This window comes from Bombina bombina, chromosome 6 (genome assembly GCF_027579735.1).
Source record: "Bombina bombina isolate aBomBom1 chromosome 6, aBomBom1.pri, whole genome shotgun sequence".
In the NCBI taxonomy this organism is placed as follows: Eukaryota; Metazoa; Chordata; class Amphibia; order Anura; family Bombinatoridae; genus Bombina; species Bombina bombina.
Genome location: NC_069504.1, coordinates 532,428,315 through 532,442,804, shown reverse-complemented (window position 1 = coordinate 532,442,804; position 14,490 = coordinate 532,428,315). Strand labels below are relative to the sequence as shown.

At 37.8% G+C, this 14,490-nt stretch overlaps 1 protein-coding gene across 1 annotated transcript in view; it reads left to right on the top strand.

Annotated features, from left to right (window-relative positions):
• Nucleotides 1-14,490, top strand: part of GALK2 (galactokinase 2) — a 672,315-nt gene that overhangs the window by 139,015 nt on the left and 518,810 nt on the right. The window contains 1 exon segment of the mRNA XM_053717454.1: nucleotides 10,839-10,929. Within this exon segment, the coding sequence (XP_053573429.1) occupies nucleotides 10,839-10,929 (91 nt within the window).

Below are 14,490 nucleotides of genomic sequence, written 5' to 3'. Positions count from 1 at the left end.
TTGATAGTGTAGTGTTAGGTTTAATTGTAGGTAATTGTAGGTATTTTATTTAATTAATTTAATGATAGTATAGTGTTAGGTTTAATTGTAACTTAGGTTAGGATTTATTTTACAGGTAATTTTGTTATTATTTTAACTAGGTAACTATTAAATAGTTCTTAACTATTGAATAGCTATTGTACCTGGTTAAAATAATTACAAAGTTGCCTGTAAAATAAATATTAATCCTAAAATAGCTACAATGTAATTATAATTTATATTGTAGCTATATTAGGGTTTATTTTACAGGTAAGTATTTAGCTTTAAATAGGAATAATTTATTTAATAAGAGTTAATTTATTTCGTTAGATTAAAATTATATTTAATTTAGGGGGGTGTTAGTGTTAGGGTTAGACTTAGCTTTAGGGGTTAATACATTTATTAGAATAGCGGTGAGCTCCGGTCGGCAGATTAGTGGTTAATGTTTGAAGTTAGTGTCAGCGATGTTAGGGAGAGCAGATTAGGGGTTAATACTATTTATTATAGGGTTAGTGAGGCGGATTAGGGGTTAATAACTTTATTATAGTAGCGGTGCGGTCCGCTCGGCAGATTAGGGGTTAATAAGTGTAGGCAGGTGGAGGCGACATTGTGGGAGGCAGATTAGGGGTTAATAAATATAATATAGGGGTCGGCGGTGTTAGGGGCAGCAGATTAGGGGTACATAAGGATAACGTAGGTGGCCGGCGGTTTACGGAAGCGGCAGATTAGGGGTTAAAAATAATATGCAGGGGTCAGCGATAGCGGGGGGCGGCAGATTAGAGGTTAATAAGTGTAAGGTTAGGGGTGTTTAGACTCGGGGTACATGTTAGAGTGTTAGGTGCAGACGTAGGAAGTGTTTACACATAGCAAACAATGGGGCTGCGTTAGGAGCTGAACGCGGCTTTTTTGCAGGTGTTAGGTTGTTTTTTCAGCTCAAACAGCCCCATTGTTTCCTATGGGGGAATCGTGCACAAGCACGTTTTTGAGGCTGGCCGCGTCCGTAAGCAACTCTGGTATCGAGAGTTGAAGCTGCGTTAAATATGCTCTATGCTCCTTTTTTGGAGCCTAACGCAGCCTTTATGTGGACTCTCAATACCAGAGTTATTTTTATGGTGCGGCCAGAAAAAAGCCGGCGTTAGCTACGCGGGTCCTTACCGACAAAACTCTAAATCTAGCCGTTAGTTTGGGTGCTGCCGGCGACCGAGCCAGCATCATATCTGTTGGAAGAGAAGTGAAGTATACCAGATAACTAGTATTCAGCATAGGCGAGGTACAACTTAGGTGTTTTTAGTGCCCCATATATAGTTCGTAAATGTGATCTCCCATCCCGAATACCTCCCAACTATGTGTTGTTTTATGATCTAAACTATACCAACACACTTAGAAATATTACACAAGTAAGATTACATATCCCTACCCTACTAAATACTTGGCCCCTAACAAGCAACAAGTATCAGTCTACTCTAAGGATTACTCCACAGTATAACAGCTCTAGAGTAATTTATCTTGCCAGTTAAATGGAGTACACTGGGGTGCTGTCTTCTCACAGTTCTCCTAGGCCCATAACCTACTATATATATTGGAGCGGCTCTTGCACGCTGTACCTTCACACCCAATATCTTAGCCAATTATTTAGTTCAGCATACATTTTCTCTGAAATAACCATTGAACTTTGTGTTTATCAATTGGTCCAAAAGTGACCTTCTATGTAAACTACTAATTAAAATAAGCATACGGACCCAACTGGTCTATAAGTGACTTGAACAGTAGTTACCCCAATGCAATATATATTACAGAAAATGACGGTTCCCACTTCTATAGGCTCAAACATTATTGTAGACTATGTTCCTTGTACTGTTACTGATACTAACCTACATATCATATTTTATTTGTAGACTATAACTTCATTGTATTATTTCCTCTACAATTAAGAGGAAGTTGATTGCATTGTTGGTTTATGCTACTAAGACCACATATGTTCTAGCTTACATGTAGATTGACGTGGAATTTATCATATTGTCCTAAAAGTAACCTGTCTCAGAATCTTAATGTTTCTAAAGCCCTATTATTTCTTGTATGTTTTGAAAACTTTAATAAAAGTTTATTTAAAAAAAAATTAAAAAAAAAATTATTATCCTGGAAAGTTTTGTTTTTGTTGACTATTGCCTCTGCTTGCCAGAGTTTTTGAAATTTCTGCTTTACAGATGTGATTCTATTTATCTGGTTTTTCATGCTGACAAGGCGGTCTTATGTAGCAAATTAGGGTTCCTTCCTAAGGTTGTGTCAGATCGCAATATAAATCAAGAGATTGTGGTTCCTTCCCTTTTGTCCAATCCTTCTTATTCAAAGGAACGGTTACTCCACAATCTGGATGTGGTTTGTGCCTTGAAATTCTACCTTCAGGCTACTAAGGAGTTCAGACAATCTTCGTCCTTATTTGTTCTTTATGCGAGTAAGCGCAAGGGCCAGAAGGCACTGAGACTTCCTTATCCATGTGGTTGAGGAGTATTATACCGATTAGCTTATGAGTTAGGGGACAACAACCTGCTGAGCGGATCACGGCACATTCCACTAGAGCAGTTGCTTCCTCATAGGCTTTTAAGAACAAAGCCTCTATGGATCAGATTTGTAAGGCGACTACCTGGTCCTCCTTACACACTTTTTCTAAATTTTACAAATTTGAGTCTTTGCTTCAGCTGAAGCGGCCTTTGGGTGAAAGGTTTTACAGGCTATGGTGCCCTCGGTCCTTAGGTTCGGCCTTTTCATTCACGTGTTCTTCTGGAGCTTGGGTATTGGTTCCCAACAGTAGGAATGAGTCCAGGACTCTCCCTGCCTTTGGAAAGAAAGCTAAATTAATTGCTTACCAGAATAAATTCCTTCTTTCCTGGCAGGGAGAGTCCACAACCTTGTCTGTTAGTTTTTCTTTTTTGGCGACCTTCACTTTAAGTTTTTTTTTTCTGGCACCCTCTATACCCTAATGTTTCTCCTGCTTTTCCTTGATTACCTCGGCGAATGACTGGGGGGATAGGGGAAGTGGGAGGAATATTTATAGCCTTTGGTGGGGTGTCTTTGCCTCCTCCTTTAGGCCAGGTGCCTGATATTCCCAACAGTAAGGAATGAAGTTGTTGGGACTCTGCCAGGAGAGATAAGGAATTTATCTGGTACGCATAAATTTAGTTTTTGCCACTTTTATGTTCTTTTACCCTCTGTTTTATTAATTCCTTCCTGATAAACAAAATGTAACAAAAACAGGTTATAGGCACAATTTAATCAATTTAAGGATGGACAATGCTTCGAGCTAGGGAACCAGTCTCGCCCTGTGTTGCGAGCGAGCATCCTCTCTCCCCATTTATCAGTGTGCAAAGAAATCCTTGTGCACCTACTGCTCCTTGCTCTCATACTGCAGTCACGAGAGATCAGGGCCTGTCAATCACCCCTGAACCAATGAGTTTGGGGGTGTTTATCTTCCACATAGCCGTATTAAATGGATGTAACACTAGCAGGTATCAGAACCAATGGGTTCTGTGTGTATTCTGGGGATACGGAAGTCACCTAGCAAACTCTGTCCGGTTGCAGCAACATGCTAAGGGACAGTGCTTGTTCAAACATAAAGATTTTTATTCTATAAGTTAAAAGTATCAACATTTAAAAAAATAAACACAGAGTATACAATAAATAATTGTGATTATATAAAACAGAAACGCATATCTCGCATTTTTGCCTTTTCTTCAGGAATGAAAACTAATATAACAAACAAGTACTCATGTATAAACATATCTGCCCCCAAACAACATTTGTTGCACTAAATACACTTGAATATATTAAAGTCAAAAATAAACATTTAGCATGGAAGAAAAAATAAAAAACATAAAAAAACCACAATTTATGTGTTTAATTTTTGACTGGACCTCAGTAAAATATAGTAAGTCCATAATATATTTTTTTTATAGATGAAATAATACTACATAATTGTTATTAAAGGGTCCATAATAGTAGAAAAATTGCTCTTAGCCGTTTAAGCATGTATTTTTACTATTAAAGGGATACTAAACCCAATTTTTTTCTTTCATGATTCAGATAGAGCATGAGATTTTAAGCACCTTTCTAATTTACTCCTATTATCTATTTTTCTTTGTTCTCATGTTATCTTGATTTGAAAAAGCAGTAATGAAAGGTTGGGAGCCGGCCCATTTTTAGTATCAATAGAAAAATTGATAATAGGAGGTAAATTAGAAAGGTGCTTAAAAATCTCATGCCTCTATCTGAATCATGGAAGAAAATAAATTGGGTTTAGTATCCCTTTAACTGTACTCTATTGTGTGTAAATCCCTGCCAAAGATGTTAAACACATAGTAAAAATTGCTGCTCGGGACCCCTTTGCTCCAATAAGAGCAGGGTCGGCAGTTGTTAAATCACATGCTCTAATGATTAAAGCACTCACTATTTAGGCTATTAATGGACCTTTAATAAACACACCCTCTATAGAACTAACTACAGGTATATATATACTATATAACAAAATCATCATGTTTTATGGATTTGGTAATTCTGAAAAAATGCCAATACTTTTATATTTTTGTCTATACTGTATTTTCTTTTAAGATTTAGATAGAACCACACAGTTTTAAACAACTTTCTATTTTACTTCCTATTACTCAAATTTGCTTCATTCTCTAGGGTATGTTTTGTTGAAAAGCAGGTGAGAAGGCTCAGGTTAATGCACGTGTCTGGATCACGTTATGGCAGCAGTTTTCCATTGATATGTTATCTCGTTTGCAAGAACACTAGATGGCCAGCACTATTTTATTATTTATTTCTGAAGGAGCAAATTGCTGGCCCCCTGTGTACTATTTGTGTAAAGAAAACCCAAATAAAGGACCTGTAAAAGAATCCCTCTATGAGGTGCTGCCTCTCTCTATGTACTGATATACATTACTATCTTAGAAAAAAAGGGAGGAAAGAAAAGTGGAGGGGAATGGGAGTTATAGGCACACAATCTTTAACTCTATTAATCAGTATAAAACTAAAGTTTATCGTTTATGTTAAAAAACATACAGCTAGATTGCGAGTTTTGAACGCTATAGGGAAATTAACGACCGCCAAAAAAGCGGCGTTTTCACCTCACTATAGCGCTGCTATTACAGGTTTTGTAAAACCTGGCTTGTGTGGGCGATATGGTGGCGTTGAGCTCCATACCTCACCCAAATACAAGCAGTGTTTTGACGTGCTCGTGCACTATTTCCCCATAGACATCAATAGAGAGAGTCGGCTAAAAAAATGCCTAACACCTGCGATCGGGGAAACAAAAGCTCCGTAACGCAGCCCCATTGATGTCTATGGGGAAAGAAAAAGTTATGTTTAAACCTAACACCCCTAACATAAAAACAACCACGTCTAAACACCCATAATCTGTTGCCCCTGAATCGCCTGCAACCTACATAATGTCTATTAAACCCCTAATCTGATGCCCCTAACATCGCTGCTACCTAAATACACTTATTAGCCCTCCCTAATCTACTGCCCCCAAATGTCGCCGCCACTATACTAAAGTTATAACCCCCTAAACCTCTGGCCTCCCACTATCACTAACACTACATAAATATATTAACCCCTTAAACCTAACCCTAACGTAAACCAACCCTAACACCCACTTAAATACACTTATTTAACCCCTAATCTGCCGCCCCCAACATCGTCGCCACCTATATTAGTTATTTAACCCTCTAATCTGCGCCCCCAACATCGCCCGCCACCTACATAATGTTATTAACCCCTAATCTGCTGCACCTAACATCGCCGCCATACCTACACTTATTAGCCCCCTAATCTGCGCCCCCAATGTCGCCGCCACTATACTAAACCTTAATTAAACCCCTAAACCTCTGGCCTCCCAAACTCACTAACCACTACATAAATATATCTAACCCCTTACACCTAACCCCTAACGTAACCCTAACACCCACCTTAAATACACTTATTAACCCCTAATCTGCCGCCCCCCAACATACGTCGCCACCCTATATTTAGTTATTAACCTCTAATCTGCCGGCCCTAAACATCGCCGCACACCTACCTAACACTTATTAGCCCCTAATCTGCACGCCCCCATAGTCGCCGCCACTATACCTAAACTTATTAACCCCTAAACCTCTGGCTCCCACATCAGTAAACACTACATAAATATATTAACCCCTAAACCTAACCCTAACGTAACCCTAACACCCCCTAACTATCTTAGGTTTTATTTTTATTTCACAGGTAAGTTTGTATTTTATTTTAATTAGGTAGACTTGTTAGTAAATAGTTATTTACACTATTTACTAACCTATCTAGTTTAAAAATAAATACAAAGTTACCTGTTAACTAACATTTACAATAAAATAAAAAAATTACATTAATCAAAATACAATTATCTAAATTCTCAAAAATAAAATGAATTACTTCCCTAATCTAATAGCCCTATCAAAATAAAAAAGGCCCCCCCCCCAATAAAAAAACCCTAGTCTACACTAAACTGCCAATAGCCCTTAAAAGGGCCTTTTGAGGGGCATTGCCCCAACGAAATCAGCTCTTTTACCTGTAAAAAATACAAACAACCCCCCCAACAGTAAAACCACACACCCACACACCAAACCCCCTAAATTAAAATTCTAAATAAACCTAAGCTAACCATTGCCCTGAAAAGGGCATATGGATGGGCATTCCCCTTAAAGGGCCATTTAGCACTTTTATGGTGTTCAAACCCTAAGCTAAAGAAAAACCCACCCAATAAACCCCTTAAAAAAACCAAACACTAACCCCCGACGATCCACTTACAGTTTTCGATGACCGGACATCCATCCTCATCCAGGCGGCAGAAGTCTTCTTCCAAGTGGGCAGAAGTCTCCTCATCGAAGCCAAGCAGAAGTCTTCATCCAAGGGGCAGAAGTCTTCATCCAGACGGCATCTTCTATCTTCATCCCATCCAGCACGGAGTGGGGTTCCATCTTCAAGACATTCCGGCGCAGAGCATCCTCTTCTTCTGATGGTCCGCTGTAGAATGAAGTTTCCCTTTAAGTGACATCATCCAAGATGGCGTCCCCTTACATTCGATTGGCTGATAGAAAAACCTTTAAGGGACGTCATCCAAGATGGCATCCCTTGAATTCGATTCAATCAGCCAATAGGATTGAGCTCTGCATTCTATTTTGGAACAGCCAATAGAATGCAAGCTCAAACCTGTTGGCTGATTGCATCAGCCAATAGGATTTTTTTTCACCTTTAATTTCGATTGGCTGATAGAATTCTATCAGCCAATTGAAATTCAAGGGACGCCATCTTGGATGACGTCCCTTAAAGGAACCTTCGTTCTTCAGTAGCCGTCAACAGAAGAGGATGCTCGGTCAGAAGGATGAAGATAGAAGAAGATTTCTGCCTGCCTGGAGGAACCACTTCTTGCCGCTTGGATGAAGACTTCTCCTGGCTTTGTTGAGGACTTCTGCCCGCTTGGATGAAAACTTCTCCTGCTTGATGTGGATGGATGTCCGGTCTTCAAAAACTGTAAGTGGATCTTCGGGGTTAGTGTTAGGTTTTTTTTAAGGGTTTATTGGGGGGTTTTATTTTTAGCTTAGGGGTTGGGCAAAGAAAAAGAGCTAAATGCCCTTTTAAGGGCCAATGCCTATCCAAATGCCCTTTTCAGGGCAATGGGGACGCTTAGGTTTTTTTGATAGGATTTTATTGAGGGGTTTGGTTGTGTTGGTGGTGGGTTTTACAGTTGGGGGGTTTTTTGTATTTTTTTTTTACAGGTAAAAGAGCTGATTTTTTGGGGGCAACTTACCCGCAAAAGACCCATTTTAAGGGCTATTGGCAGTTTAATTTAGTCTTTCTTTTTTATTTTGGGGGGGCTTTTTTTATTTTGATAGGGCTATTAGATTAGGTGTAATTAGTTTAAATATTTGATAATTTATTTTTGTTTTGTGTAATTTAGTGTTTATTTTTTTTTGTTATTTAGTTAATTGTATTTAAATTAATGTAATTGATTTAATTGTAGTGTAATGTTAGGTGTTAGTGTAAGACAGGTTTAGGTTTTATTTTACAGGTAAATGTGTATTTATTTTAAACTAGCTAGTTAGTAAATAGTTAATAACTATTTACTAACTCGTCTACCCTAGTTAAAAAAATACAACTTAGCTGGGAAATTAAAAATAAAACCTAAGATAGCTACCAATATAACTATTAGTTATATTGAAGCTAGCTTAGGTTTTATTTTACAAGGTAAGTTTGTATTCAGTTTTAAATAGGTAATTATTTAGGTATTAATTGTAATTTTTATTTAGATTTATTTTAATTATGTTAAATGTTAGGGTTGAGGGTTACGTTAGGGTTTAGACTTAGGGTTAGGGGTTAATAACTTTAGTATAGTGGCGACGATGTTAGGGACAGCAGAATAGGGAGTTAATAATATTTAATAGTGTTTGCGATGCGGGGAGTACAGCGGTTTTATGGGTTAATATGTTTATTATAGTGGCGGGCATGTCCCGGAGCGGCAGATTAGGGGTTAATAATTTAATTTTAGTGTTTGCGATGTGTGAGGGCCTCGGTTTAGGGGCTTAATAGGTAGTTTATGGGTGTTAGTGTACTTTTTTAGTACTTTAGTTATGAGTTTTATGCTCCCAGCATTGTAGCGTAAAACTCATAACTACTGACTTTCAGTTTACAGTACGGATCTTGTAGTTATGGGCTGTACTGCTCACTTTTTGGACCGGACAGGCAAACTCATAATACCGGCGCTGTGGAAGTCCCATTGAAAAGGACTTTCTTGAAAGCTGCAGGTATTTACGTTGCATTACGGCGAAAAAAAGTGTGCGGTACAGCTGTACCTGCAAGACTCGTATACTCGTGGTGGTAGTGAAAAAGACCCATAACGCTGCTTTTTCACTCATAACGCAAAACTCGTAATCTAGCCTTATGTTTTTTAACATAAACAAATAAACTTTAGTTTTATACTGACTAGAATAGACGTTAACGATTGCGCGCACTATAACTCCCATTCCCCTCCACTTTTCTTTCTTCCTTTTTTCTCTCCTTTTTTTTCTTCGATAGTAAAGCACTATTTTACTGCCATGTAATAATGCTCATGACCTACTACTTATGTATCTCTTAAACACAGTAATACCATGGGGGAAAAAGCAAAACTGACAATAGAAGCAAATTGGAATCTTTTTTTTTATTTATTTTTTTTGCTCTGAATCCCCAAGGAACATTTTTGGGTTTCATATCCCTTTTAAGCAAAGACGGTTATGTTTCCCTTCGTCTTTGATACAAGTGATTGAGAAAAACATTGCTTGCTAGAGTTGATGGTATGCTCCCATTTCTAGTCTGATATGAAAAAACACACAATTACAGCAAGAAAGTCATAGGATTTTAAACCTATCTTGTGTAAAACAGATTCTTGACAGCTTTAAGGGATACGAAACCCACATTTTTTTCTTTACTTATTTCGGATAGAGCATGGAATTTTAAGCAACTTTCTAAAGATCTCATATTATCAATTTTTATCTGGTTCTCTTGTATCTTTATTAAAAAGCAAGAATGTAAAGCTTAAAGGGACACTGAACCCAAAATTTTTCTTTCGTGATTCAGATAGAGCATGCAAATTAAGCAACTTTCTAATTTTACTCCTCTTATCAATTTTTCTTTGTTCTCTTGCTATCCTTTATTTGAAAAAGAAGGCATCTAAGCTCTTTTTTTTTTTATTCAGAACTCTGGAGAGCACCTTTTTTATTTGGTGGATGAATATTATCCACCAATCAGCAAGAACAACCCAGGTTGTTCACCCAAAATGGGCTGGCATCTAAACTTACATTCTTGCCATTTCAAATAAAGATATCAAGAGAATGAAGAATATTTGATAATTCATATCTGAATCACAAAATAAACATTTGAGTTCAGTGTCCCTTTAAGAGCCGGGCCATTTTTGGTTCAGAACCCGGGTTTATGCTGGTTATTGGTTTGCTAATGTGGGCTCTCAATAAGCAAGCCACTGAACCAAAAGGGGCTGCGCTCCTAAGCTTTAAATTCCTGCTTCTTTAAATAAAGATTGCAAGAGAACGAAGAAAATTGATAGGAGTAAATTAGGAAAGTTGCCTAAAATTCCATGCTCTATCTAAATCATGAAATAAAACATTTGGGTTTAGTGTCCTTATGCACCAGCAGAATGGGCAAACAAAATGGTGTTTTCTAATCAATACGGTATTACATGTTGAATATTTAAAACATACTTTTAACATTTGAAAGTCCATACTGTAAAGTCCTTTGTAACCCTCATGATCTCAGACATCCCCATTGGCAGTAAAATGTTATATACCCCTTTAAGCTGTTCTTGTGCAATGCTTAATTTTTGCCTGGTAAAAACATACAAAGAACATTTTCTTTTAACAGTGTTTTTTTTATTGGGCATTAAATAAATGCACAGGTTGGCTTTATCTATTGTGTATTTTTACCATGAACAAAACTTAGCTTTGTATTATTTATGTGAGTGATGTATCATATATTTTTTTTTTAACATTTAGAGAAAAAAAGCAAACATTCAAATTCAATCACTGTATAAGGTCATTCAAATTGTTCAGTGTTCTGTTATAATTATTTTGTTTTGCTAATATTAGATACCTAACAATAATATCTCTCTCATTTGGGATAAAATAAATACACTACTCATTTTGATAAACTTAGCAAATTTATACCTGCATGCAGTTACAATATTATTACATTTGGTATGGCAGCAACAAACTATAGATGGTTGTAAAATCTTGTTTAATTTTTTTTTTTTTTTTTTTATACAGGGACTTCTCAGCGAGGTGTAAATGATATTCAGATCGATAAACAAAGCCTTTGTGGCACAATTACTTCCTATGTGGACTAAAAGGAATTCAGGTAATATTTATAATAAAACAAGGCAATTTTTGTTTTCCATATATTGACATTTATTTTTATTACCTCCCATGCCACATACTTTTACTGTACTCACTACAAAATACATTACATTTTATTTCCTGCTGTTATGGATTAATAATTTTAAATCTGTAATGCTTGTAAATTGTTCACAAAACACCAGAATATTATTATTACAATATATTGCAGCCACATTTATATCACCTCCTTCCACATATACAGTCATAAGCTTTACATATACTTGTATGCAGCAATCTATCTTCTAAAACAAATATGAGCTGAAACAGCACAGCCCACACACAGACACAGATGAAACTATTGCTTAGCTCCCATCCATTATGCATTTGTGGTCTGACTTTCATGTTTCTATGGCAAAATAACTTTTTAATCATTTATTTTGTTTAATACTTTAATGAGCTTGTTTTTAAATGAGCTTGTTTCACTGGATACTGGCTGTGGTTCTGTAGTGCGACAGCAGCAAGCAGCCATGTGTTTACATGGGTTATATAAACTGTTTGGTAGCCAGGAGCCCATCCAGAGATATGCGAAGGTCTAGTAGTGAAGGGCAAAGAACAGTAACTAGATCTGACCCAATCGAATAAATACATCAAAATAGTAATTCATGAAACCTAATATAGCCTTTATACTATAGTTCTAGTCAGAGAGACCCTCTTATAGACTATATGGCTATTGTTTCTAGAACACTATTGAAACAATTAGGCACGTTCTCCCACCTGAGCAGGCTTAAAGGGATACTAAACCCCAATTGTTTTTTTTCTTTCATGATTCAGATAGAGCATGCAATTTTAAGCAACTTTCTAATTTCCTCCTATTATCAACTGTTCTTCGTTCTCTTGGTATCTTTATTTGAAAAGCAGGAATGTAAAGCTTAAGAGCCGGCACATTTTTGGTTCAGCACCTGGGTAGCGCTTGCTGATTAGTGGCTAAATGTAGCCACCAATCAGCAAGCGCTATTCAGAGTGCTGAACCAAAAACTGGTCCGGCTCCCAAGGCTAAATTCCCTTTTTTTTTCAAATAAAGATACTAAGAGAATGAAGAAAATTGTCTAATAGGAGTAATTTAGAAAGTTGCCTTAAAATTGAATGCTCTATCTGAATCATGAAAGAAAAAAAATTGGGTTTAGTATCCCTCTTAAGAGACAAGCTTAAAAGACATGAAAAAACAAAGAAAACTTTCTTTCATGATCAGATGGGAGCATAAATTGTAAGCAACTTTCCTGTTTTTTTTCTATTATAATAATATATAATGCCAGAAACATTGTTTGCACAAGGTTATGAATAACGTTCTCTTAGATGTAAAGTGCTGCTGATTCATTATATTGTGATTTGGCAGCAGTGATAGCCCAAAGAGGAAGGTGATGTTGCCTTCTAGTTGACTTTTTGCTATAGGAGACTCAGACAATCTTTTGGTTAGTCCGGTTTTATTTTTATGTGGCATAGTAATAACTATATGTTGAGAGTATTATGGTGTCTCTAAAAACCCTATCAATTCTTTATTCTTTAATGATGTCCTGAGCAATTTGGGTTTTTCACCTTTTAGCCCTAGATTGTTTTTTTGGTAATCCAAGACACCCCAGCCCTGTTCTAATGTAACACTACGAAACTAGAGCTGAGACCCTATTATAACATTTATGTATTTGCTACGATTTATACAAAACATGCAATTTAACAATAGCAATGACCCCATAGTATTGGAGATGTTAATGGTTGCTCTGCTTTTCATATAAAAGGGCCATTAAATATAAAATTAATTCCATAATCAACAAATGCCTAATAAAAAGACAAGCCAATAACGCTTACTGTGTAATTTCAAATGTGAACTAGATACTCTCTAACAAATACATTTACTAATCTACTATACCATAAGAACACACTCTGAACTCTTGCACTTTACGTAGGAGGAAGTGTGCACATAAATGTAAAATGGATTATTTTCTCTTGTAAGATGTATCGAGTCCACGGATTCATCCATACTTGTGGGAATCTTTCCATCCCTACAGGAAGTGGCACAAGAGAGCACTCACAGCAGAGCTGTCTATACTAGCTCCTCCCTTAGCTCCACCCCCAGTCATTCTCTTTGCCTACTCCTAAGACACTAGGAAGGGCAGAGCGAGTGTGGTGACAAAATGTTAGTTTTTTATTTCTCAAGCAAAGTTTGTTTATTTAAATGGTACCGGTGTGTACTTGTTACCTCTCTGGCAGAAAAGGGATGAAGATTTCTGCAAAGAGGATGATGATCTCTAGCACTTTGTAACTAAGATCCACTGCTGTTCTCACAAGGGCTGAAGAGCTACAGGAAAACTTCAGTTGGGGGAACGGTTTGCAGGCTAAACTGCAGTAAGGTATGTTCAGTCTATATTTTTCTAGAACAGACTGTGTTAATTCTAGAAAAGGCTGACAATATATCCCATGAGGAGGAAGGGTAAGCTGTATTCAGACACTTGGATAGGAATTTCAGCTTGCATGAAGGGCTTCCTAGAAGTAATTCTCTCGATTGTCTGTAAACCCAGACAAAGAGAGAGGCGTCTCTTACGCTGTGTAGAAGACCTACATACCATGGGGGTGATCCGGCCCAGTCCCAAAAGAGGAACAGGGGCTAGGGTTTTACTCAAACTGTTTTGTGGTTCCCAGAAAAGAGGGAACTTTCAGACCAATCTTGGATCTCAAAATCTAAACAAGTTCCTCAAAGTTCCATCATTCAAGATGGAGACTATTCAGACTATTCCTACCTCTGATCCAGGAGGGTCAATACTATGACTACCGTGGACTCTAAAGGATGATATCTACACATCCCCTATTCACAGAGATCATTATCAATTTCTCAGATTCGCCTTTCTAAAAGGCCATTACCAGTTTGTGGCCCTTCTCTTCGGGTTGGCCACAGCTCCCAGAATTTTCACAAAGGTGCTAGGGTCCCTTCTGGTGGTCTCTACGACCCACGGGGCATAGCAGTGGCGCCTTATCTAGACGACATCTTAATTCAGGTGTCGACGTTCCAGCTAGCCAAGTCTCACACGGAATCGTGTTGGCTTTTCTGAGATCTCAACGGGGTGGAAGGTGGACATAAAAAAAAGAGTTCTCTCTTCCCTCTTACAAGAGTAGAAATGAAAATATTTCTGACGGAGGACAGAAAATCAAAACTCTTAACCACTTGCCGAGCTCTTCATTCCATTCTCGGCCATCAGTGCTCAGTGTATGGAGGTAATCGGACTTATGGTACGCGGCAATGGACATAGTTCCTTTTGCCCGCCTACACCTCAGCCCACTGCAACTATGCATGCTCAAACAGTGGGATGGGGATTATGCAGATTTATCTCCTCAACTGCATCTGGACAAGGAGACCAGAGATTCTCTCTCTGGTGGTTGTCTCAGGACCACCTGTCTCAGGGAATGTATTCCGCCGGCCAGAGTGGGCATTGTAACGACAGATGCCAGCCTGCTAGGTGGGGTGCAGTCTGGAACTCCCCCCACTGAAAGCCACCAGGGTTATGGTCTCTGGGAGGAATATCTTCTTCCGATAAAC